This window comes from Amblyomma maculatum, chromosome 3 (assembly GCF_055883805.1).
Source record: "Amblyomma maculatum isolate TAMU_Amacu chromosome 3, ASM5588380v1, whole genome shotgun sequence".
NCBI classification, from domain to species: Eukaryota; Metazoa; Arthropoda; class Arachnida; order Ixodida; family Ixodidae; genus Amblyomma; species Amblyomma maculatum.
In genome coordinates this window covers 207,652,379-207,679,531 of record NC_139346.1, presented here as the reverse complement: position 1 = coordinate 207,679,531, position 27,153 = coordinate 207,652,379, and the positions used below count along the sequence as shown (strand labels likewise).

General features: G+C 43.4%; 1 protein-coding gene across 1 annotated transcript in view; it reads left to right on the top strand.

The window, feature by feature from the left end:
* The window catches only part of LOC146197543 (carotenoid-cleaving dioxygenase, mitochondrial-like), a 57,980-nt gene extending 47,600 nt beyond the window's left edge, over nucleotides 1-10,380 (top strand). Inside the window, exons 6-12 of the mRNA XM_084596491.1 lie at nucleotides 153-361; nucleotides 1,437-1,594; nucleotides 3,097-3,190; nucleotides 5,586-5,697; nucleotides 7,433-7,533; nucleotides 7,931-8,045; nucleotides 9,278-10,380. Of these exons, the coding sequence (XP_084452617.1) occupies nucleotides 153-361; nucleotides 1,437-1,594; nucleotides 3,097-3,190; nucleotides 5,586-5,697; nucleotides 7,433-7,533; nucleotides 7,931-8,045; nucleotides 9,278-9,432 (944 nt within the window). The 3' untranslated portion in view covers nucleotides 9,433-10,380. The remainder of the gene's footprint in view (nucleotides 1-152; nucleotides 362-1,436; nucleotides 1,595-3,096; nucleotides 3,191-5,585; nucleotides 5,698-7,432; nucleotides 7,534-7,930; nucleotides 8,046-9,277) is intronic.
* Nucleotides 10,381-27,153: the final 16,773 nt, after the last annotated feature.

Sequence of the window (27,153 nt, the reverse complement as noted above, 5' to 3'; positions counted from 1 at the left end):
GTAAATACTGCCTTCCACGTAAGTAGCTGGTCGCGGTCCGCTCTGTCTTTTTGAAGATTCAAGCCGCGTGAGCAAACTGTTGACCTTGCATGGCAGATTCCCGTATCGTAGCTCCGTGGTTGCGCCGTAAGTGTTCCACTCCGTTCACGCAGGTTGCACGGGTCTGAAGCGCGCCTCAGTGGCGTACCACATCCCGTCGAGCTGGAAGACGACGTTCAGCTACTACCACAGCTTCGGCATGACGCGAAACTACGTGGTGTTCGTCGAACAGCCTCTTCTGGTCAACACCATACGCCTGATCGGCTCGCGCATCAAGGGTTACTCCTTCAAGGACTGCTTCGACTGGACGCCCAAGGAGAAGGTGACTTCTTTTCAGCCCAATAGGACAGCGCCTCAACATAAGCGAAACAAGTTTTCCAAATGCAGCGAATATAGGCTAATTTGCCCAAAGCTGTGTCAAATAACACCTGTTTGTGCAAACAATATAGGCGAAAACATTTCTTTTCGAGAACCATTTTTATCGCTGCCAGAGCAACTATATGAGTACGAATGGCATTTACATATATAGAGGATATATTACCGCCAGCCTGTGTTCGATCCTAGCCGCGTTCGTTAGAGGCAAAACGCATAAGGCGCTCGTGTTTTCGCGGTGTCACACCACGCGAAAAAAAAAAAAAAAAAAAGCTCTAGGTGATCGAGATTTTTCGAATCCATCCGCTACAACGTTCCTCATAGCCTGAGTTGCTTTAGGACTTAACCCTAAAATATTTGCCACGCATTTAAAGGAAGATTTCTCAGAAACTGGAGTGCATACTTTGCGTTCTTCTCGTACTTGTGGATATACAGGGTGTATAACCGGTGTGCATCTGCACATTTTTTATAATAGGCTTTTTGATGTCGGCAGAGCGTTTTCTTCGGCAAAGCATTATCAGTGTTCATATTCATCAGGAGGCATGTGAGACTTCTTAATTAGCATGCTGGTTAACTAATATTACATAGACGACTTCATAACTATTACTATCGGACTCGTATTTGCTGAGGAGATAAAAAATACGTTCGCGTCCGTCTTGAAGGTGTACGCGCTGTACGTGGACGATGCACATTGATTAGTCTGCGTACTTTACTTTCGCGAATCCAACATTCCCGAAAAGCCTGGAACTAACCTTGCTGATTAGCGCACAGCTACTTGTCTTTAGTCAGCAGCATACATGCTGGGGTGCAGTGTGTGGAGGCGCACCCCGCGATATAGCCAGAAACAAAGACCTACAAAACAACGTATATCCTGAAGATTGACACTTGACGCTAGCTCATGCTTCTTCCCTCCCTCTTTTCGCTTTCCCTCTCGTCTCCTTTCTTCAACATTTGTCGGCCTATTCCTCCATGCCCTTTCCCCGCTCCCCCGCCGCGTTTGGTTTGTGCTCCCCGCCTCACACCAGACCAAGTTTGTGGTGCTCGACCGGACGACGGGGACTGTGCTGCGTACTCGGTTCATGGCGGAGCCTTTGTTTTTCTTCCACGCTGTGAACGCCTTCGAGGACGACGGACACATCGTCTTCGACATGGTCGCGTACGAGGACGCCTCCATCATGGACAGGTGGGTCGATCACGGGAATGCACGATTCATCGCATGAAGATTTGACGCAGGTGAAGCTTGCGCTGGTCCCGGCGCGTGGACCCTTTCAGTGTTTGTGTCGTGTCGTCGTGGCGGCAAACCAGCTCTTGAATGGGGAAAAGTGGAAAGGATAAAGAAAGCTTTGAGCGCGCAAAAGGGGATTCAAAAGGAGAAACAGATAATACGCTATGACACCCAATGTGGTATATATATGCTGCGCTTTATTAAAGTGCATACGCCGGTCATTTGGCTTATGGAGCCGACACCGAATGTGTCGTCCCTTCGCTGTGTTCAGTTTCAACGCATATTTATATACATGTCTAATAACCGACTGGCCCTCTCACGCACCCTGTTCTTGTCGCGTCCTGCGTATTAGAGCCGCTGTCTCACTCTACAGACAGGAATGTCCTTCTTGTTGAGGTTTCGAAAGGGACATATAGCGATTGGGGCCTACACTTCACGGGGCCTAACCAGCTCACTTCGTCTGTACATCGCCAAATCTTTGCTATTGAGATCAGAGGATAAGACCTGAATCGAGTATTCCAGGACCCTTGTATTTGAACACGATGGCACCAGGCCACGCGCGCACTTATATACGTACGGAGTGAGGGGATTCATATTGTAACGGTGCGGGATGGTTCGCACTAAGGTCACAGGCACACCAACGAAACAATCAACCTTCTCTTCTCTCACCTCCTATCCACACGCTTGCCGCGCGCTTCCTCGTCTTCCGCGCCGTAACAATATCTATGCTGCTCGGTCAACTTAGGCAACATAAATCAAAGTTCATTTGAAGAACGTGCCTCTAGCCGGCTATGGGGAGAAAACCGCGACAACATCAATTGCATCTACCAAGATAAACTACATATCAAACTAGTGCTTTCGCATGTAATACTATATATGTGTTTAGCCACGTTAAACCTCTGCGATATTTTTTTTTTTTAATTTACTGGCGCAACAATCTTTCAGGTGAATTCTGGCAGTGTGTAAACTCTCAGCAAAAGAAAAAAGTGATTTACAACTCCTGTAGATACCGCGTTACACTTTACCTCTGATATAGCTTGCATTGAACTTCTGTGACATCGCGCGCCGACGGAGAGGAGGAAAATTTCCCAACTGCATGGCAGCTGCAGCATATTTGGAGTATATACACCGCGATGCGCTCCAAGTACTCGGCACATGCGTGAAGCAATTCCACTAACTTGTATTTAGGTAACATTTCCCAACTGCATCAGCGCCATTACATGCATCATACAATTGCGGGTTATTAACCTGCTCTCGCTCGCCCATGCGTTAAGCATTTTGTAATATTGTGTCCTACAGCAATTATCAGATACTACTTGTGTCCTGTGCGTGAGCTCCGTACGCATAATTTTGATTAAACGGACAGTGATACTTTGGAGAGCTCAGACAACAAAAATAACCTCGCTAGTTGTGCTAGCGTGTCTATTTTGACAAGCCTCCCGTTGATTCCTTCTGTTCAGGTATTACCTGGACAGAATTCGTAACGCGGCGGCCGAGGACTTCGACCAATACAGTCAAGGCCATTTTCGCCGATTTGTGATCCCTGTCTCCAAGGTATGTATTCCATCACGCTATAATTATCTGACCTGCGCATTTTAACGATAACTTGATCGATATGACGAATACAGTGCACAAAACAAATGCGATAGGCGGCTGATTCCGTGCACCGATCACGACGTAAGGTTATGGATGAACGCACTCTCTCATCAGTGTCAGGAGGGGCACGGGTACTGGTAATGCTAATATGAAGTAGCCTCATAAAGTGGTTTAGCTTTTACTATCTCTGTAACGTAAACAAGCAGCAGGGGGACGTACTCAGAGGGCGGCATCTTGCATTGCAAGTTGCAAATCCCATGTTGTACGTTAAGCAGAAAGTATGAGCAAATAACATTTGATGGGCTTCAAAGGGCCGCAGAAAGCTTAATTTAATAGCATCTGTTTTCACCACATATTTGCCTTCGGCTGCTAAATAAATATATATTATTGAAATTTTTTATGAATCATAAAAAAACTGCAAATAACCGCTAACAATATGTCAATTGTCGTTCTACCGCTTTAAGTAAGCTGGGTCAAGATTTGTAGTTAAGGTTATGTACTAGCGATTATATGGTAGTTTTTAATACGAAAGCATTTTTTGGATCATGTGTGGTGCAGACAGGGCCTGTGACAGACCGTGTCATCGGACCGTGCCGGCAAAAGTGTCCGCATTAACTGTCAGTCATTAAATGCATAGGTAATTATTAAACAGTTGAATAAAGACATATGTAAACAGAATCCAGTCAGTGAAACCCTAAATGTTTGGTTAATAAACTGATAGAACCAATTAATCTGTTCATGGGAGCTGTGGACAAAGCGTGTCTGCACGAATAAGCAGGTTATTTAATCAAATTTCTCACCCAATATTATTCAAGTATTGCCAACTCAACTTGACCTCCAAATTTGGATATGCCATCCCCAAAATTTGGCTCCCTGGACCCCCAAATATTGAACGTGTCAGATTTTCATACAAATCGACGTCTGACCTAATTCGATTATGGCCAGTTGAGCGATGACCTCCAAATTTGGATGGGCCACCCCAAAATTTGGCTCCCTTGACCCCTAAAATTTGACCTGGTCAGAATTTGACTAAAATTGATTTATAACCTAAATCGAGTACAGCAATTCAGTGGTGACCCCCATTAAACATGGGCCTTTCGCAAAGTTTGATCTTGTCATAATTTGACAAAAATCGGTCTAACCTAATTCAAGTATGGCCAATTCAGCAGTGACCTCCAAACGTACTTCGCCCCATTAAAATTTGGCCTCCTTGGACCCCTGAAGTTTGACTTCTTTCAATTTTGACCAAAATTGGTGTCTAACCTAATTTGTGTTTGCAAGTTTAGGTAGGCCAATCCCAGATTTTGACCCCTGGACCCTCGAAATTTGATTTTTATTTTTCCGAATTTGATGAAAATTGGCGTCACACCTAATCCGATTATGGCCAACTCAATGATGAGTTCCAAATTTTGGTGAGCCGCCTCCAAAATTTGAGTTTGTGCAAATTTGACCAGTAGAAACGCCAACTAAGAAACGGTACGAAGCGATGAAACGCAGAACTCGAGACGAAGGTTTGCAGGACAGTCGCAATGCTTTCGCATTTCTGCACGTAGGCACACTTAAATGCGCCCCTGTAATTTATTATGCCTCCTGTGACCTAAGCACACATACACGCGACGACAAATCAAGGCAAAAAGCTGGGCTAGCTGGTGTGTCATTTTTACTTTCTGTCTAAGTAAAACCTCAGTGTATATTTAGCGCTCGTCCTGTCTTCTTCTATGTCTGTGTCCTTGTTGCATGCGCTAGTCTTTTTATTAACGCGACAACCAGCTTTAGTCTGTGGCTGTTGAAACCAAAGCCGAATGAACGTAACAAAGAAATTGAATCATAAACTTTTGACCGGGCGCAGGGGAATACCACTGTGCGGATCACGTAGAGTAATGTCTAAAATATTATTTAAAAGAAGAAAACATTAGAGCGAAAGATTTAATCTATACCTATTTGCGGTTTCTTGCAAGGATAGATTATCTTTCTCACTACAAATTCTCTGAAAAGAGACGAGACGCTTGGAGGCATGCAGCCTTTCCGCCACCAGGTTTTGCCAATATGCGACAAGCTCTTTAGCGCTTTGTCAGAGCGGAAAATGACCGTTTCCGCATAGCCTTGCTTCGTCGGCGGAAGAATGGGCCCCCCGCTTGACTAAGTTTAACGTTCTGCCCTGTTTGCGCCGATGCATGCGCGGTGGCTGTTGGCTGGCGTCGGAGGCGGGAGGGATCGTGGTCTAACGCATTGCCCCATCCCCGTTGCAAATACACCACAAGTGGAAAGCGTACAAAACGTTTGGTCACATGTACCTTCTTGTATGATCCTTCTCCTCTCTGCCTTTTTCATAAACAACAAAACAAAAACAAAGGCCGACAGCATCACTGAGGGCAACCTGGTGAGCCTCGACTACAGCGAGGCTGGCGCCTACCGACAGGACAACAACACTATCTGGCTAACCCACGAGGAGATGGGACTCAAAGGTGTGTCTCGATTCTGCAGTTCTGCTCATCCGCACATGTGTACCGTTCAAAAATACGGTATCAATTGGCGATTCTGTAACACATGTTATGCGACTGCGCGTCCCTACTTCCTACACAATAGCGGGTATGCAATTGATTACGCGCCGTCACAATCGCTTTTGGTTTGGGTCATGTAATACTCGTAGGGCCTCCTCCCGGATAGCCCAACCTTCTACTTGTGTGCTCTTCTTGAGTGATTTCTTTTCGTATTCTCTGTCTATCTTTGCCTTCAATTTTTGCTCCAGAAATGAGCTCAAGTGAATATATGTCAGCTTCAAGGAACACTGAGGACAAACTACAGGTTTTGCGCATTTTAACTACAAATACGTTTATTTCACTGGAAATATTTTTTTTATGTGGCTCTAGGAAGAATTGTCATGGGCGCCACATGTGAACCATTTAATAAATTAACTGGCACGAACCGTTTGTTGCTATACGAAGTAGCTCAGTGTGGATAAAGCAACTGTTATATAACACAATGCTCTATTCAAAACTCTTTCCTGGGACGCTGGTGGGGGGAACCACAACAAACACTAATTGCAATAAGATTATAATATACTACAGAAAAAATATTGCGTTGCTTTGAAAATTATTGTATTACTAGCTTCTACGAAGTTTACCTTTTTTTCTTAAATTAAAATAAGTTGAGGGCCCGACCAGCTTTACTACAACAAACTACTAAAGCTCATATCACTCCGAAAACTGTACATATGCGACAGTGAAAAAATTCTGTTTATCCATTCCGACATAATAAAAGGCGCACTCCGAAAACAAGAACGAACTATGCAAAACAAGCAGTCACATACCAAAAGGTTTCTATTCTTTTAAAGACAATAAATTTCGAAACTGGCATAAGCAAGTTCAAAAAGCGTATTATATATAATACCACCCAGTGCTATGTACGAAGATAGAATACTACCTTTTTCAGGTGACCGCAGAAGGCATTCTTGTATTGTATCCCTGTTTTCAATTCAATTTTGTCTTCAATCGTATTCCTGTGTGTATATAATTTTTAGTTTCTTATAAGTGTCTAGCAATGCATTGAATAATTGTACTGAAGGAAATTTTTTTATTATACCATTTCATTTTCGTTGTACATAGTGCTATCGAGTCATGTATTGTCAATCTTGTAGTTTTATTAGTATTGCTACATATATTTTTGTTTATGTGTATTACTTTCTCATTTTGCTATAATTTTGCTGCACTTCTGTCGACTGCTGAAGAACGGAGGTATTCGTCAGGAGCCACAACATTTAACCTATGCCTCTGTAGCCCATATGTATATATATGTATATATATATATATATATATATATATATATATATATATATATATATATATATATATATATATATATATATATATATATATATATATATATATATATATATATATATATATCTTGACGGTCACCCCTGAGGATAGGCTACCACCCATTCAGGGAAAGAAAGTGATCACGGAGTACGTTTCTTTGTGTATGGATTCTAATCGAGTGGAGGGAATATTTGTAAATGCAGATTTCTGATCATCAAGCGCGTCAGCATGCTCGGAAAAGGCCATGGGGCAGATTTTTGCTACGATCAGAAATTAAATACAGCGTTCCTTAGTTGCTCTTTAATCGTCGATGTAAATACAAAGCAATAAACGAAGTTGTACGCCGTTGAGCATGACTGGTGGTTTCTGTCTCTGCTCCCAGGTTATGACCTACCAACCATAAACCCAAAATACCAAGGAAAGCCCTACCGGTACACCTACGGCAGTGGAAACTTCGAGCGGCTCGGAGAATGCCGAAATGCGGTAATTATACCAGCATATTTCGCTGCTATTTTCTGCACATGGAAGTCGTGCTGCTGCTACCCTGTCGGTTTGACGGTTCTTCCCTCCTTCTAGCTGAATACCAACGTACTCCCTTGCACGCTGTATAGGTATTCAGCCCCAAACACATTTGCATTTTGGCGTGTTTGACACGGAATTGTCTAACTGTACAATACCATAGTTAGAGCATGATTATTTATTATTATGGAGCACGTTTTATTGCTGCACGTGCCAAGCTCGTTTGTGGGCTTACTGATTCTTTCTTTTTGCTGGAATGTACTGTGTCACACCATTTATCAACGCGTCCGTCCGCACGGCTATAACTTCTAAACGAATGTGTAGAGATCTACGAAGCCTAACGCGAGGGCGGCATGCGCAGATATGCAAGCTGGACGTCCACAGGCGCGAGATGCAGCTGTGGCGGGAGTCTGACACACAGTTCCCCAGCGAGGCCGTTTTCATACCAAACCCAGAAGCAGCCTCAGAGGATGACGGTGAGTGTCTAGAGAGGGTGGTCTGTGACTGATGATGTCCGATGTGTCTGTGCCGTTCAGAAATTAATATAATCACGCGTGACTGCAGCGCGCTAGACAATTCTGATGTAAAGTGTTTTTGTAAAGTTGTCAGACAACTTCGTATGTGGTGAAATAGTGTCCCTTGGGAGACAGCCTTTGCATACCTGTCCAGTGATATTACCTTTTAGGCTTTGTGGTGGTTCGTCTTTCTTTTTAAAGCTTTTGGAAAACCTTATTCGTGAGCGATTTAGTGAGTAGTTGAATGAAAGTGGGAAATTCGAAATCAGTTGATGAAATGAGTGAGCGAAGGTGCTAATAAGTAAATAAACGAAGGAATTACTCAGAATGTGAAGCATGAAAGAGCACTGAACAAGGGTTGACTGGGAGTCTCAGTTCTCAAACCGAGGCAACGCTTCGATAAGTGGTCTTGTCTTCGTCTGGGCCCAGACGAAGACAAGTCCAGACGAAGACAAGACCACTTGTCGAAACGTTGGCTTGGCTTATGAGCTGGGGCTCCCCCTCAATGTTAGTGCTCTTTCATACGTTGTTGCCATCTTCCTCTCGTTCTACCCTGGATTCAGAATGCGAAGGAAAGAGAGAGCAATAAATGGTTGCTTTAGCGGTGGAATAAATTGGTTGGTTGGTTTATGAGGTTCAAATTCCCAAAGCGACTCAAGCTATGGGGGACGCCGTAGTCTAAACCGCGGGAAAATTCGACCACCTGGGGGTCTTTAACCTGCACTGACATCGCACAGCACACGGGTGCTTTGCTTTTTGCCTCCATATAAAAGCGACCGCTACGGCCGGGATTCAATCCCGCATCCTTGGGCACAGTAGTCGAGATTCCTAACCACTGCGCCACCACGGCGGAATGGAATAACTTGTCGAGTGGTGGAATGAATGAGTACACATACGAGAAAAAGGAATGGCTGAAGCAATAAGTGACGGAATCATTTATCAAGTGAGTGATCGAGTGGTTACGTGAATTACAGAAAGCGAGCAAGTGAGGCTGCTTTGCCGAGTGACTATAGGTAACTTCACTTGTTCGCTCTTCGTCATTAACGCAATTGCCCGATCGCAATCAGGAGCAGGTGTACCATGTCATCAACCTCTGAATCGCGTCGACAGTCTCTAGACAAGTCTGTTTTTTCTCCAGCTGCATCTTCCGTTTCATCTCCGTATATTCGCGCTTGTTTACCACCGTCTTGCAGGCGTTCTCCTGTCGGTGGTGAATGAGACAGACTACAGCAAACCGGACTTCCTTTTGGTGCTGGATGCCAAGACGATGACCGAAATTGCTAGGGCGGAAGTGCCCCAATCACTGCGCGCCTGTACCTCGATCCACGGCTGCTTCGTCAAGGGCTGATGACCTTCTAGAGCATCGTTCAGACTTCTGCCGACTTGTGACAGCAATCCCGGTCCCAAAGGGGTGCCTCGACGTCTTTCATTTTGAAAATGCGCAATGAGTTTCCACTTGTCTCTTTTTTTTCTTGTGTGTTTTGTATGTGTGCATCCATTTTGCTCTTTTTACCACACCCTATACCTACACGATGACACGCGCCTGCAAAGAACAGTCCATCCCTTGTTCTACAGCCATCACAAGTAATGCTGGCTGGTCATTGACCTGCAATGATGAAGTGACCGGCTAAAGGTGTTGTGAACTCGTGAGAAAGCCAAAGCGTGCGTGTGCGTTCAATATCCAGTGCGTGCTGGCGTATCCTTGCAACTGAGTGTTCAGTATCAGCGTACTTCGTACCAATCCCGATAGATATGTTTTACATCGTAAAGACGTTTTCTGGAACACGAGAATCATTTTTCAACAGCATCATTAGAAGTCGGTGTTGCGCGGGCATTCCTCTTGTAACACAAAATTACTTCCTGAGTACCCTACTTTCTTTCGCAGGTTACACGTTTCGTGGCTGCTCACGAAATAATCGAATGGAAATTTAGTTCCACCCGCTCAAAAACGCACAGAGGACGTGAAAGAAAATAGCGTCGCTGGTTGACAGGGTCAGTCATAAACTAGCGAACGTTATACCGTTCCTCTGACTGCTGTCACGCCGCACTGTAAACAACGTGCCTGATCACCGAGTCAATGTTAGCGCAACCCAAAGGCGTCAACGATTTCCTCGTCATCGGGAATACTATGGGGTTGAGTTTCGTGTAAATACCTGTTACTTATGTGCCTTCACACTGCATATATTTAGTCTAAATTGTACCAAGCGAGGACGCTATTGTTGTTTGACGGTCGTGGTCGAAGCTTCGCGCCCATGATGCCCATGCACTTGATCCAAGGAAGACTCCCATATATGCTATTGCCGATTTTTTATTTATTTTTTGTAACGGTACGTGCTTGATTCTTATTCCGTCAGTTGAGTACATGGTACTTGTTCTAGTGAAGAAAGTATGACTTTTCATTATTTTCTGCGCATTCATAAAACCAGTGTCTTGCTTCTACTTGCTAAAGCCATGCAGACAAGACCTGCGCAAGATGGTTGCCTTGAGGTTTCTTTTTTTTTTTTTGCCACCTTCTGCTCTAAAAATAGTCCTTTTGGCTTTTAACATTCGACGAACGTTTAAATATTTTTTAAAGCTACTGAAAATAAATCAAACTTTCTAAAGCCTTTGGTGCGAAATTGAACTTCGAAATCTCTTTTCACCGGCTTAATAAAAGTTGGGGCCTCAGATGCCACTTGTGAACACAGATATTTTTGCTTGGTAACATCCACTAGCTGTTTATCTGTTTTCAACGCTTCATATGGGTGCCGCTGGAAGTGATTCTGGTAGGTTATTGTTACTTTCACTCTGATTCTGGCTCTCTCTTCTGGGTCACACGGGACATACTAGCTGCTTCTTGAGCAAGAGCTTCTCTCTTTGTCACCTGCCACGTTATCTATAGGACCATTCTGTGTATGCAAACTTCAGAGCATCCGATCCACGCGCACTTGTGTCCCAATATGTGTGTTGTGCATGGTTGTTTGTAGGTGTGATATCTGACGCTTTCTGTGGCATTGTTACCGGATCGAGGGGAAAGAGAGTAATAACCAAGCGGGATTTTTTTTTCCCCGTGGCTGCTAATAAAGTTCGACTTTATTCAACATGCTCTACTGATACTTCTTTTTTTCAACGTCTGGGCTGCTTTATGCGCGGTTACAGAAAAAAAAACTGAACCAGATGCACATATGTGCGAGTAAGATATATCTGCACCAAACTCCTGTGTCCAACCCCCGCGCGAGGTAAGTGTGAGGTCTCAAATGATCTTCATTTTGTGTTTAAATTGACATACTTATTTCGAGCGTATTTTTTCTTCTTCGCTTCTTTAGAAATACATGGTGGCAGTCAGCGAAATGTCAGCGATAAAGAGTTAACCATGTCAGTTTACATATCGCAATCAATCAATCAATTACTCTATCAACATTAATCAATCATTTGTCTATTTATGGTGACCAGTAACCGAAAGGACCTTTGCGATAATTTACCCCCCGGAAGGAAGAAAAGAAGCGGAAGTTGAAAGAACACAGCGCAAATAAGATACGTAAAATATGTTTCGGTGCCTGTGCAAACAGCAGAGAAACAAGAAAGTTTTATCTGACAGCTAAACATGTAGTTTCAGTTCATATATAGGTTTAGTTTCTTCCGGTTTTGTTTGGTTTATGAGGTTTGATGTCCTAAAGGAAATCAGAAATCAGAAGCCATTGTGGAGGGCTCAAGATAGCTTCGGTGGCCGTACGAGGACCAGAGCATCCAGCATGGTATGGCCAATGGCTACGCGGGTTTAATTCCGATCGCGGCGACCGGATTTCGACAGAAGAAAAACGCACGGTGACCGTGTATTGTGCAATACCAGTGCACATTAGGAAACACCGAATGGTCAAAATTTTCAGGGCACTATTATGGCGTCGTTCATAGTTTACACCACTTTGAGACGTCAAACCCTATAAACTAGACGAAACCATTCACAGGCCTACGCAAGAACACAGCGCTAATCAGGCCAGCATGTGAGAGGCTTGTCTCACGAAACCCAGCAATCAGCAGGAACAATGCCACAAAACTACACGGCTTTACAGAGAGGTGAGAGGCAAAAATAACTGATTATGTTGATCGATGTGGGGGAAGTTATCTAACCAGTTAATTAACTTTGTGAGGTCATTTTGAAGCACGGTAAGGGTGTTTGATACAAAAGTAGCGAAACCATCTGCATATTGAGATGTTTTGCAAGTGGATAGCACATCACACGTCTATTCATATCCCTATTAGAAATAGCTGGTGACAGTACTTTTTTTTTTCCTTTTAGAAAAACGCTTCAGATACGAACATTTGAGATGGAGATGAGCAAAGAACAATGTGTAAAAACGATTGCGCAAGACGAAAATAGGGACAATGAAAAGTTCAAATTGTGTCTTGAAAACTAAGAACGCAAGCGCAACTGGCAACCGACAAAGTAGTGGGCAGCATCTAATTCTGCCCCAACACTGTACTACGAATGCGGATGTTAAAGCGATTGGATAAAGGGTGTCGCGAATTATCCTGAATTAAATTTTCTCTGTCGGGAATTCCGATACTACTTTCAAGACCGTGCTTTGTGACAAATGGAAGTCGGCAAATTGCGAGACTTTAGTGAGATTGAGAATTGCTGTTAAAAGCATCACCTAAACATAAGTTAATATCCAACGTCGACCTAACTAAATATGTTTCCTGGTCCTGGGGACTGAAGCTCCTTTTTTAACAGTATGCCGCAACAGAGTGGCTCCGAGGTGATGACGCGAGTAAGGCGTAGGACTAAGGGCGGCAGTTGCAGAGATTGCTGGTGGTTGGGTTTCTAGAAGGCGAATGCGCCAGCTTAGTCTGGAGACTTCACTTCAACAGACACCAGATTTTCGGGGTGACAAAACAACTTTACAGATATCTTCCAGTACTTTCACAAATCGCTCATTTAAACCCTGATTCCGAAATGCCTGCATGACTATCGATGTTCTAAGTCAAATGCTTTATAGTAGTGCAATGAATGCTGGCTGGTTATATTCCGAGCATTTTTCTATCACCTGGCTAATAGTATGAATATGATCGATGGTAGAGTGCCATTTCTGAAACCCTGCCTGATCCTTTGGTTGATTGATGTCTAAGATAGTCCTGAGCGTATTAGTGATTACATTGGTAATCACCTCGTACGTAACAGATAGTAAGCTGAATGGTCTGAAATTTTCCATGCCCTTAGCATCCCCTTTCGTATGAACTAAGACAATGTTAGCATTCTTCCATGATTCCGGTACCTTCGATGTCATCAGGCATTGCGTATGTAGGGTGGCCAGTTTTTCTAGTACGATATCACCCCTGTCCTTCAACAAATATGTAGTTGCCTGATCCTCCCCAGCTGTTTTCCCCCTTTCTATAGCTTCTAAAGCTTTATTAACCTCGTCCTTCGTTACTGGCGGAGCGTCTGATTGCTCTTCACTATTGCTAATCTCATTATTGCCCCGACTTCTTCGACTGATGTATAGGTCAGCATAGATATCTATAGCGGCTGCACAGAAGCCATAGTTCTACATAAAGAAAACAATAAAATTTTAAGTGTTAGGCAAGGAGACACGACCTCTCCAGTGCTATCTGGAGCTTGCTTAGTGGACGTACTCGGAGATTTGGAATGAGAGCAGTTAGAGATCAGGGTTGGTAGAGAACATCTCAGTAATCTTGTAACGAATGATTAATGACCTAGACAGGAGAAGCAGAAAGGTAGGCCTCGAAATTATTATGCAGGATACTAAGGTAATACTGAACAACCTGGGAAAGAAACAGCAGTTTACAATAGGTAGTGAAATACTGGAAGTGGTAGGCGAATATTTATACTAAGGACAGGTAGTAACCACAAATCTGGACCATGAAAGGCAAATAACCAGGAGAAAAAAGGATCGAACGCATTTGACAAGCACTCGCAGATTATGACTAGCAGCTTGCTGCCGGTTTTTCTCGGGAGAAAAGTGTACAACAGTTGCATCTTGCCTGTACTCAACTGTGGGGCCTAAAGGTGGAGGCTAACGAAAACAGTTCTACTTATGTTGAGAACAACGCAGAGGGCTATGGAACGATCGATTGGTAGGTGCAACGTTAAGAGATAGGAAGCGTGCAGATTGGGCCAGAGAAATAACCCGAGTTACTGATATTCTGGCGGAAATCAAGAAGAAGAAATGGGCATGGGCAAGACATGTAGTGCGAAGACAGGAGAGGGACACCTGGGTTTAACCTGCTGCAATACCGAGCACTGGGACACCTGGACGTGGCCTGCCACGCTATCTGGTACTTTGACGCCTGACGTGAACAGGCTCAGCGTCATATCCCGGCCGCTGGTCTCTGGGGACCAGGTCCAGGGCCTGGTTCTTGCACGGCGTTCCATGAAAGCAGACTTCTACCGTTGGCCGGCCATCACCTCAACCGGATTGCAGGGAATTTTCGGGCTCGCCTTCGATCTGCCAATCATGCGCCAATACCAAAGCAACACTATACCACTCCATATGGGCGTGTCCAAAGCCGCAAGGCTTCCCGCCCGTTCCCCACCCCACCGTCTCCTCTTGGGAAGCTGCTCTGTCTAGCTCACACCTGCAAGATCAGCAACGGCTGATCGAGCGGGCGCGCGGGATAGCAGCGGCTGCCGGCATCCTGGACTGAGGAGGCCGCCTGAAATGGTCACGACCACCTAATATAATCACCAGTGCCTAGTTATTGGGTTTAAATAAATGTTTTTTCCTCCTCCTCTTTCTCCTCGCCTGCACGAGCATCTACTCAACCACGGACTAAGAAACAGTAGTATGTTATGGGACATGTCCCATTCGACCTTAGGCTAGGCTGTATTCGTGTGCTAGTGATTTTTACTTGTCAAGAAAAGACAAGCGTGCGTGTGTCCGTGAGCCTGATCTGGTACCTGCCCAGAGCTCCTGAACGGACCCGGGCCCATTAACAACGTCACACCTAGGCAAGCAAAGGTCATTTGTGGCAAATAATAAAAATGAATAAGTTTCTGCCATCGCCATCTGAAGAATATTTCACATCGAATAAAAGCAGACTAAACACAGCTTGACCAGTGCGCGACATTTTTTGTGGATGGAGCAAGCGAAATTAGTAACCTCGCGCATATTGCGCCAAAACGTCCCAAATAAGACACAAGTAATCATGCCAAAAAAAAAAAAAAAAAAAGAGTTGGTTATTTTGCATGTTGTAAAATAGTGGCAATGAGAAAATATTTAACCCAAGCAGTATTTTCAGTAATCTAAGCAAAGCGCTGGGGCCGTCCACCATCTTGTAGTACTTGCGGAATAATGGGAGTGAGGTGGCTGAAACACTGAAGAGATTAGGCTCGTGCATTTTTTTTTTTTTTTTCCTATGAGTATGCTGAATGTATGTGTTCTTTTTTTAACTGAGTTCATTCTTTGAAAACGATCGAAGATTTTGTTTCTTATACCGGTAAGCAACATGAAAAGAAGAAAAATTATCTAACGAGCTCCTTAAATTTTGCACACAAATTCGCAAGTTATCGCAGCTTTTTATGGATGGAGCAAGCGAAATTAGTACCAATAAGCCCTTTCGCCTTTCCTAATCGTTCATTTCTAAAAAAATAACAACTGGGATTAATGAAATATAAGATGATGTTCAGCTTACTCATACTGCTGACTGGTAAACTTACCAGAGCCTTGCTTCAGGTGGCTTCACGTGCCTCATTTTCGAACTGTAAAAAATAGGACGCATCTCATTACCTGTATATTTCGGTGAAAGTTAAAAACAGACGTTATCATTTCGATTCAGCGAAAAAAGAAATTACTGCGTTGAGGAATTTGGATGTCAATCGGCTTCTAACATGCCAAGTCCAAGCACTGACGTTTGTGTTTCGCGCCAATAGTACAGCTAAGTGCAAGCGACGGTCCATAGATGGCACCAGATTTTCCAGTGATTTCATCAACTTCATTACTCTAGCGCCTAGCACCTTGAACGGCGCGGCAACCTCCAATGGCAAAGGCAGAAATAAAAAGCATCCTGTTTTCTACCGGCTCTCACTGAACAACGCAGAAAAAAAAAAAAAAAAAAAAGAACAGTCGTGGAGAGGAGCTTTCCGCAGTGGCTGACTGCTCTGCCTACCAGTTTCCTTCTGTGGCTACGATGGGCTAAGCTCCTGATTGCTTTAATAGGAACTCCAGTTCCAGCTCGGGGCTATACTGGAAGGCATCGTTGAGGCGAGCACTGAACATCTGAATCCCTCACTTTCCATGACGGTATAAACATATTTCAAAGCTCTGTATCCATGTTTTGGAACGAATTGGAAACTATCGCTTTTTAGCTGCCTTTCCCATTTGAGCATATCGCTCTTTTTGTTCAGCTGGGTTCTTTTCTTTTCTTTCCTTTTCTTTTCTTTTCTTTCTTTTTTTTTTTACTCGTGTCCTTAAATGGCTCTGCTACAGTGCTATAGTTCTTTTTTCAAGTTTACTGATACATTGTATCGTTATCCTTATCGTCTTGATTGTTTCGTTCTCTTTTGTCCTCATATATCGTTCGATAATCTCTGTGCGAAAATGTGTGCTGTACACATTATTTGGATTGAGAGTGTGCCAGTATCGCGGTCCTACGGATCTTCCAACACACCTGAAGTAAACTTTGTTGATGCAGCTTCAGTATTAATCATTATACTGTGGAAGTCGGGCCATACAATCACTCCGTCGCTCTCTTCCAAAAAAGAAAACCTCATTTTTCCCTCCCTCCTTCATCTCTTCCCCAAGGTGCGGTTTGAACGCCTACCAGCCGAGAACAGTTGCTGCAAATCCTTCTTGTATTCCCCAGAATGCAGAAAGCAGAGGTGGCTCATGTTGCTCTGAATTATAATTTTTAACGTCGTGAATCGACACATGGGGCTACAGATTAATTTAGACCTCCCGGAAAGCTTTACCTTATACTAACATCGCACAGCGCGTGGTCGCATTTTGCGTTTCACTTCTATCTAAACGCGGCCACCACGGCAGGGATTGAACCCGGATCCTCTACGCAAATACTGAGCTGTACCGGTAATTGCAAAGAGATTTCTTTTTTCTTTAACGAGGGGGGGGGGGGGGGGGGGGGGGGGGAGGGGGGTGATCTTTAAAGGTATGATGCGACAGTACTGATGCCTCCTCACAGCGACTCCTCTTACGGATCCTAGTTCGTTTACATGCACTTCGCGTTTAATCGCTAATCCCCTTAAGAAATACAAGCCTTTGTCATTTCGCGCATACTCATTGGCATACCAGCTGCCAAATCATGTGAAAGACCACCCGCACAAATACTGTGACATGCAGCTGAAAGCAAAATCACAGAAGCAGAACCGGCAAACTGTATAGTCGGCACCCAGAAATGCCCAAGGGTGCGAGCTGGATACAGTCAACCTCTACATTTTCTAATTTATGCATATCTACTAATGCATGTGTCAAAGATCCTGTCAAAGTTCCTGTTGTCACATATTGCCGTCAGGAGTTTCAAGGTATCCAATTTATTTCACGTCACTGTCATCAACGGAGTGCTTATGCATGTCGATCGCATCTTTCTTTTGTATGACGTAGGCTTCATACAGCCCTCGCTTGTGCTGGTGATTATACCGCCTCAAAATCTGACATTGACCAAAGTGCGGAATGCACTTGTAGGCAGATACGTGTTTCAAAAGCGTACTGCCGTATCCCGCTTTGATAGTAGTGGCATGTTCTCTTAGGCGGTCATTGACGCAGCGTCTTGCTTAACCCAGATAAGGTGCTCAGCAAGACAGTGCGTTTTCATAAATTCCTTCAATGTCACAAGTGACGAACATATTGTCATGCCGCATTTACCATCTCGCTAGTTTTGGGCCTTCATCATTCACCATTCTTCCTACATGCTCAGCTTCCTGGGCGCGGATAAAACCAGATGTTCGCCAGCCCGCCCTACTATTTTTTTTTTTTTTTTGCGAAGTTTATTGCCTCAGGGCATAAAAGTAATGTTATGATGGATGAAGGGTGTGGTCAAATAAATGAAAAAAGGTTGGCTGATGCAATGAAATCGAGGAGTGAACGATGAAGTGATCCCTGTGTCCAAGCGGCATATGACTGCGGATTATGGGGGGAGAGGCCAGCTGCCACCAGGTGCCGGATCCGCGTTGGCTTCAACGCTGGACAATCCCACAGTAGGTGATGGATGTCAGCTTCTATATTTCTAGACTTGCAGATGGGGCACCCAGGGTGTGGATATAAATACCGAAATTGTGGCCACTTTCGGATCACTGCTGGTGTTAGGGCCACCCCAACTCTAATCCTCCGAAGCGCCACCTCCTCTGCACGGGTTAGACCGCGGGGGAGGCTTACCGTACACGGAGGTATAAGAGCACGTGTACGGCGCCGGAGGTGCTCCTTTCTTGTTAAAAGCAGGGTGGCATTGTCCAATTTTATGAGGTTTGGCGATGTCGATGTTGAGTTTGAAAGGCGGGTCGCAGAATCTACTTGGCTTTGAGCACTTAAAAGGTCACGCGGGGTCCATTCAATACGAATTGAATTTGGTATGCGAGCCGCTAGACTGTGTATGTTCTGGCAGATTTCCGGGCTACTACTAACTCGTCTGTGTATGGCTGGTTCCATGCACACAAAACGCTTCTCTTCTCCATTACTTATTTTCACAACTTCTTCGGCTGGCTTGATTGGCGAATTTCATTCAAAAGCTTGAAGCCATGCAAGGCTAGCATCCTTCCGTAATTTATAACAGAACTGATACTTCTAATAACGCAATGTTCAGCCATGCGGTCGGTAATGGGGTCTCATTCAAAGCATACGCACGACTACGGGGCTGGTGCGACTGCATGGTCCGATGAGCCACTTACAGCGGCGGGAAAAACTGCGTACGTCGCATCAGTGATGTATGTATGTATGTATGTATGTATGTATGTATGTATGTATGTATGTATGTATGTATGTATGTATGTATGTATGTATGTATGTATGTATGTATGTATGTATGTATGTATGTATGTATGTATGTATGTATGTATGTATGTATGTATGTATGTATGTATGTATGTATGTATGTATGTATGTATGTATGTATGTATGTATGTATGTATGTATGTATGTATGTATGTATGTATGTATGTTAATTACGCTGCGCCGCGAGGTGTTGCGCATGTGAAAGAGAAGGGCAAAGTGGATGGTTGCGTATGTGATAAGAGGAAGACGAAGTGGTAGCGCGTAGACTCGTTCGGGGACAGGCTTTACTGAGATTGTGCTTGAGACTCACTGTGCTTAGCTTTCATGCATTCCCCGCATATTTTGTAAATATTAGGCCCATTCATTATGCCGTAACAATATATATATATATATATATATATATATATATATATATATATATATATATATATATATATATATATATATATATATATATATATATATCAAGCCGCGACTATCACGGTACAATTAGGTACGAACGTTTATTTGGTGTGGACAAATTTTCGGTTGCTGAGATTGTGACATTAAAGAGCGAAGGCCTGTAGCCGACGAAGGAAACTACAGGGGTGCACTTAGGTCTGCTGACGTGCAGAAATGCGAAAGCATTGCGAGCTCCCTGCTTAGTTCTGTTTTGAATTCTGCGCTGCATTGCTCAGTACTGTTACTTAGTTGTCATTTGTAATGGTCGAATTCCGAGTTTCGAGAAACCAAATTTCGGGGATGGCCTGGCCAAATTTGAAGCCACCATTCAGTTGGCCATATTAAAATTGGGATTTAGTTGTGCACGTTATTTCTTCATTCCTTCACTGTTTTTCCCGCAACAAGAATTAGGACTGGCAGGCTGCAGTGTCCACCTCAAACATCGCGGTGGAACTGCATGCGGACCGTTGCCTATAGGCTTTGAGGTCGTCGAGAGTCACGTTACTTGAGATTGTTTGGAAAAATAAATTACATTTTTCATTAAGTAGATGTAGTGCACATTCAGCCTTTGAGGAGCTATTGAGCGATTGTGGTTTCCATCAGTTTGTCACTTTGCCTACGAGGCACAGTGGCTCATGCGCTAACATTCTTGATATTGTGCTCTGTAATAACCCTCAAACTGTTAACTAAATCACAAAAAATCCCGGTATAATCGATCATGATCGGTACTATTCTTTGTAAGCCTTTAAAACTTAATAACCCATTTCCACGTAAGGTTTTTGCATATGATCAAGGCAAATTTCAAGGTAAAACAAAAGATTTGTTCGCTTTTCTACCCGAGTTTGAAGGCTGCTCTGAATTCATGGAAATGAATAGCCAAGTCTGAACTTACTTCTCTCGTTAATAGACATGTGCCATTTAAAATGATTACCGGAAAACGCAGAAAAGAACAATAGTTCAGTAAACACATACGGGCACTTATTAATAAAAAACATCGACTTATCAGCGCTACAAGGAAGGGAGGCCTGCTGCTTTGCACGACCACCTCAGGCAACTTGGCTCCTGTTTGAAAAACCTGATAAAAGAAGCTAAGAATATTTTTTTTTTTTGTTCTGCTAATTTAAAAATTACGTACGAAACCAAAAGCAGTATGAAAATATGTGAAGACGAATAGAAAAGATTCGGTTGGCATTCCTCCCATTTCTCACGGGTAAACTACAGCACATGATGACGCTGGTAAAGCGACGCTTTTTAATGTGTACTTCAAATCAGTATCTGTAGAGAGCTACAAAGGAAGCCTCCCATCTATCATGCAGTGTCTTCCTGAACTCGTACCCGATATTGTAATCTCGGAGAGCGGGGTGCTTTCACCACTTCAGCGTCTCAACCCGTCTTCTGCTCCAGGGCAAGACGCAATATCTAATCATGTTTTGAAAAAATGTACCCGAGCACTGACGACTTTCCTTGTCATTTTGTTTAACAGGTCGACATGGCAATCAATTGCCATGAGAATGGAATTCCGCGAATGTAGTACCCATTCATAAGTTATCCAGCAAACAATTAGTTGTCAGCTATCGTCCCATCTTTCTAGCAAGTGCATGTCGCAAATCCTTGGAACGCATAATGTATAGCGTGGTAATGAGGCGCCTAAATAATAGTAAATTTTTCTCGCAATACCAACACGGTTTTAGGTCCAAATTGTAATGCGTCACCCAACTGTGCGATTTTCAAACGACATCTTCGTTTGTTATGATAAAAGCCTCAAAGTTGATTCTGTATTTCTGGACTTTGAAAATGCATTTGACACTGTTCCACATGTTCTCTTATTGCACAAAAATGACTGTTCTTGGTTTACCTGCCTCTGTTATCCAGTGGGTACAAGATTACTTACCGAAAAGGACGCAGTACGTTGTAGTTACGGTACATCTTCCTAATCTGTTGATGTGACGTCAGTAGTGGCACAAGGATCGGTTTTAGGGCGCTCTTATTTTTTAATTTATATAAATGATCTTACTGATAAAATCTCTGGTCATATACTTCTGCACGCTGAAGACTGTGTAATTTACAGATCAATTCGGAATTCAGGTGACGTTGGCGAAAGTGGTTTGAACTATGTGGCATCATGGTGTGATATGTGGAAAATGCGCCTCATTATTAAGAAATGTTATGTTAAGTTCAAGCGAAAACGACAGCCCTTCCCCTCCCAATACCACATTATTGGCAACTCCCTTGATCGTGTTGATAATTTCAACTATTTGGGCGTATACTTCTCGTCCGACTGTTCATGGAACACACATGTAGACTACTTGACCAACAAAGCTAGTACTGTACTGAATTTCTTTAGGCGAAATTTCATAACTGCACCTCTTACCTTCAAAGAAGCATTCTGTATCATTAATATACGCCCTATTCTAAAATTCGCATGCGAAATCTGAGACCCAAATACGCGCAACCTGATTAACAAAACGTATTAAGACCCGCTTCGCACGTTTCGTCACCAACAATTGTAACTTTGGCTCCAGCATAACAAACATTAAAACGGAGCTTTGGTGGCAGTCCCTGCACCAAAAGAAAACATTCCTGAGATTGAATTTTTTTCCACAGTGTATTTAATGGTGACACTGGAATAGAGAAAAGTATTTACCTGAAGGCTCCACAATATGTTTCGGCTAGAAATGGTCATCCAAAAAAGGTTAGAGAGATTGCTTGCCGCACGAATGTTTTTGCTTATTAATTTTTCCCTTTTATGATTAACGAATAGAATTGACTGCCCGAAAGTGTAATTAATGTCCCATCCACCATTTTTTCATGAGCCCTATTTTAAGTGCGTTTTCTGTGCGTTTCTTTACATTTTTCACTGTTTATTATGAATTTCATTGTATATTGGACGCATTATTTTTTTATTGTTCTGGTTGTGTTTGGTGTTTTCCTTTATTTTTTTGCAGACAAGTAACATAATGGTAATAATGTAGAAACGAAAATTCAATAAATGGAATGACGGTATCGTTAACCGATCTAAATTATTAATTAAGATATAGAGAAAAAAAACGAGCACGATAGCAACTGCTACCACCCCGTTTCAAAGGGGGACGCTCCTATACTCCATCCATCCATGTTCCTGACTTTTCTCATTTATGAGATACAATGTTTGTAATCTGCCTAAAATAATGCCCCAAGGGCGATGTAGGCATATGCATAAATAAATAAAAACAATAAAATTATCTGCGGATCCATACACAGAGAAAAACCGCGAGAACTTGGATATAATTTAAAGTGTAGCTATTCGATTCATATTCAAGAAATATACTCGTCTTCACCCATCGTCACACTTATGTCAGCTTGCAAACCTTCCTAGCTTAAAAGTGAGATCTAAGTACGACAGGTTGAAAATTATATTTCATTGTTAACAATGAATAAAAATCAATCGAAATAATTATTCTGAATTTTTACTAACGAAACCTCTAGACTCCGCCACAGCATGTATATTCCTCCTTCAGTAAACCGTAACGATACATTTAAGTACAGTTTCTTCCCCAGAACAATGAAATATTGGAACATGTTTTCGGATTTTCTAGTTCGGTTTGCAATGCTTTCTTGAGTAACTAATGCGGTATAATTTATTTCGAGAACGCAATGTGTTAACTATCTGCATTTTTATATTATTTTGTCCTATTGTACGTGTATATTGTTAATCCTTATCCATGCCTCCAAGGGAGAAGGGCATTGCTTTTTTTTTATATATATACGCAATGGGACGTTATTCACAGCACGCATGCCCACTGTCCTTAAGACCAGTTATATGTATCGCGGGCTTGGCCTAATTCTATGTACCGACAATGCTTGTTTTCATTTTTGTGTTTTCAGTCCTGCAAGGACCCCTACATAGGGCTGACAGTATCAATAAGGAAAGAAAAAGAGAAGATGTTAAATAACAGCATATGCCAGTCAACCAAGTTTCCATTTATTTGCCTTTTCGTTTCACATTTTTAATTTCTCGCCGGTTAGTTTCTACGCTCCACGCCATTGAGCCCGAGCCCTTTTCAGCTCAGTGCTAAGTTTGTGGTCAGAAGGCAAACTTATATCACATGGTATGGCTTGTCATAAAAACAGCAGTATTGACGTAATAAATCGGCCAACGTGGGAGGTCTGGAGGTGGCCCTGTCCAGCAGGGGCCCCGAGTAATAACGAGGCCTCGTCGAAAGAGCACAGACAGCGGCTTAACGGTGTCCCGGACTAGGGATCCGATCAGCCTTCACTTAACCTAAGTTTTTGCTGCATTCAATACACGTTTTCATCATCATCATCATCGCCGATGAAAAAGCAAGCATGTAATTTTTCATAACGCGTATATCTTCCCAAACATCTTCCTAGAGTTCAAGGGCTTTGTTTGCTTTTGCTAAGCCTTATTTTTTCTTACACGACTGCCAGTCACGCACCTTGTGCCCGCTCTTGCACACAAAGCGCGCGGTTGATGAACTCTCCGACGTGCGTCGTTTTTCAACAGCCGGCGCAATCCTGCAGCTGGGCACAGATCAGCCGCGAAGTGACGGCCAGCCGCGTGGGTCACTGGCTAGCATCGCAAAGCGATGCACTTTCTTTCCTCCGCGGAGAGACCAAAACACATCGTTTCGTCACGTATAGGCTTCGTCGTGTTTGGTGACAGCTGCCACAGCGCTGTGACGTTAGCGCGCATGGTGTTACGACAGACACGCAGTTTTCTTTTTCAATGGACCGTGGTTTCGTAAGCGCTCCCTAGACGCACTTGCAGCGTTGACGCAACGTTGGCCCTAGGCCAGCTCTGCCAGTGGCAGCCACTGAGTCGGGTTAGTGAGGGTTTCCCTGCGCTAAAGTGGAGCAAAGAAACAGTGTCTACAATAGCTAACGGTTTACGACGTCCTGTGGATAGCGATGTTATAGGCCAAAATTTAAACATCCGACGGCAAATGCTTATTTGTGCATGGAATACTAAGGGAGTTCCCATATCTTATGACTCTGGCGGGACCTTTTGTTAATGATTGCGTAAAAGGAAATTGACGGAAAGCTGCAAGCAACAATTATAACTTGTGAACAGTTGATAATATTCGTGAACAATGTCATTACAGTGCTAACAGTTACATGATCAAAAAGTGGTCGTTATCAAAACACTAGGAAACGTTGACGATATCGTGGGCGATGTTTTTATCCGTTCAAGAACTTGTATTTCAAAAATTACGAGATACGTCTGCGCGGTCTGTACAGGTGGGATGCGCAACAAGGTGAACAATAAATACAGGATTGAGCTTGATTATTATTGTTTTAGTTTAAATCGGTCCAAATCCGTGTTTCGGGAGCAGTGAGCTTTGGTGAGAAGTGTATATGCTGCACGTGAAGAACCTCCAAACTGGATGCCGTATCTAGACGCATGTGCTTGTCTCCCAGACTTTTGATGTTCTGATGATTGTGCATTGTCGGGCTGGGGATATGACGGGCTTGTATTAAGCAGCCCGGTAACTTTAGACATGGGCATGTTTAAGTAAGTGGAATTGTTCCTTTTTTACGGAAGGTTTTCCATGCAATAAAGAAAAAAAAAATTTGTTTCGCGGGTTTAGCGTCCCATGCCAACCCAGGCTATGAGAGACGCCGTAGTATATGGCTCCAGAAATGTCTACCACCTGGGCTTCTTTACCATGCACTGACATCACACAGCACATGGACGCATTGCAGTCTCGTCGCAGACGGTTCTGGTTTCTCATCATTCGCGGCCAAACCAAGTAAGCACCATGATCAAACTTACTTCGTAAAGAAGGGGACAACAACGCGCAAGCTTTGTGCACAGTTTCAGCGCAAATGAGCCTCCGGTTGAGGTAGGCGAATTTTTTAAAAGGGGTACGATAAAGTTGCAGAGCACTGTATATATGCGGATTCCTGTCGTAATTTTTGCGCAAAGGCGGTAAGGGCAGACGCAAAGTGCTGCCGTGTGAGCCTTAAACATAATATGATCCTCCATCACTAAGACGCAAAGAAATTGAATAATAAAACCGCAGCACAAAGCGCTCGTTACTTCCAGCATGGCCCAAGTATTATAACCAAAGCGGCACAATTCTCATTGCTTTCTTAATTTTTGTGAGCGCTTGGAGCGATTTCCACTTATCCAAAGGCGGCAGGTGTCTGCAGGAGCATTGCGCATGCATTCGTGTCTGTACTTATAATTCCGCCGAGAGTCTTGGCTCAGTTGTCAGTTTCAGTTCCTCTCTGACTTTGCTTGCAAACAATTCCAATTTCCTTTGTCTGCATTTCACTGCAAATCTTCTAACTAGAGCAAGCTATCGCATGCATATAGTCTTTTTTTTTTTTTTGTCCTCTGGCTACTCTTTTAACATTTTGTTTTCGCTAAATTATTGCTGAATATCCTGAATTGCGAATAGCAAACATCTCACACACCATTAATGTGCTCACAGCCGTCAACGCGGTAGTGTCAAAGGTTCTCCGATGCCAGGGCTGTCGGCGCTATGCTGAGAAAACAACCGCGGGCATGGCTCCGGCAGACGGTAGCTGGGAAGTGACTTGGTCAAGCACTGTCGTCGATGGTTTGCGTAACGAAAACGAACGATGTCACAAAGCTGGGAGGAGCTTCCAGTTGAGGTTGCTGACTTGAGGTTAGAAAGTGAGATCCGAGGCTCTTGGATGGCGTGTCAGGCACGCTACTCCGAAAGGCCACGCAGGCCCGTTCATACGTTTTGGTTATAGCAATTAAGGCTTCGTATCTATGTTGGGCGGTCGCTTAAGATCAGTAGTATGGATAGCGTAGTAGCTTAGGACCGTACGCAAATATGAATACAAGAAATATAATTGGAAAGACTAATTAAAGGACTGGGGATTAAGCGTGCAGAGACTATATGAAGGCGAACGAGGAACTTCAATGGGAGTCGGAGACGGGAGCCATTAAAAGGAGGCAATTAATTAATATAGTGGACCAAAATTAAAGAACCCCAGGTGGTTGAAATTTCCGGAGTCCTCCACTACGGCGTCTCTCACAGCCTAATTCGCTTTGGTACTTTAAACCCCACAAACCAACCAACCAATCAAAATGCCACTTTGTAAAACATTTCTGGGTCATATCAAGCACCGTCATTGTCATTCCGGTAATGTTTAAGAGTCTATCTCCAGATATAATTCGTGGATACCATTTTGAATAACAGTGTCGTTATTCTGAATTACATGTTGTCTATGTAGCATTTTGCAGCAATGTTTATTTTTTGGGTGGAACTACAGGAATGTCTATTTTGAAAGTTGTACTAACTGTTATCATGAAATCTCGGTGCAAATCGGGAGCACGCTTTAGTAACCAGTTCGAATACTTTCGTTTTCATTGTCGTTTCTAGCAGAGAACACTCGAAGTTTACCGTTGATATTTTTACATGAGTAATATTTCCTTGATACTCGTACCAGGAAGCATATCTCGCAATTTTAAATTTACATCAGCCTTTGACGTGCTCTCGAGTGATTATTGCTCTTGATTGGACTGTTCTGCCCTCTTCGCGCTATCGAATCAATGTATAGTCCTGTCGGGCCACGGAACGCGTCGAGACTTCGTGCGTGCTTAATTGATGTGCTTCCCTTATAGAGAAAGGAGGCTCTTGTTTTTACTGCAAGCACGTATTCTGCAGCAGCTGCGCAAGTACTTGCACATCCGGACACCTCATAGGAGCAAAGTG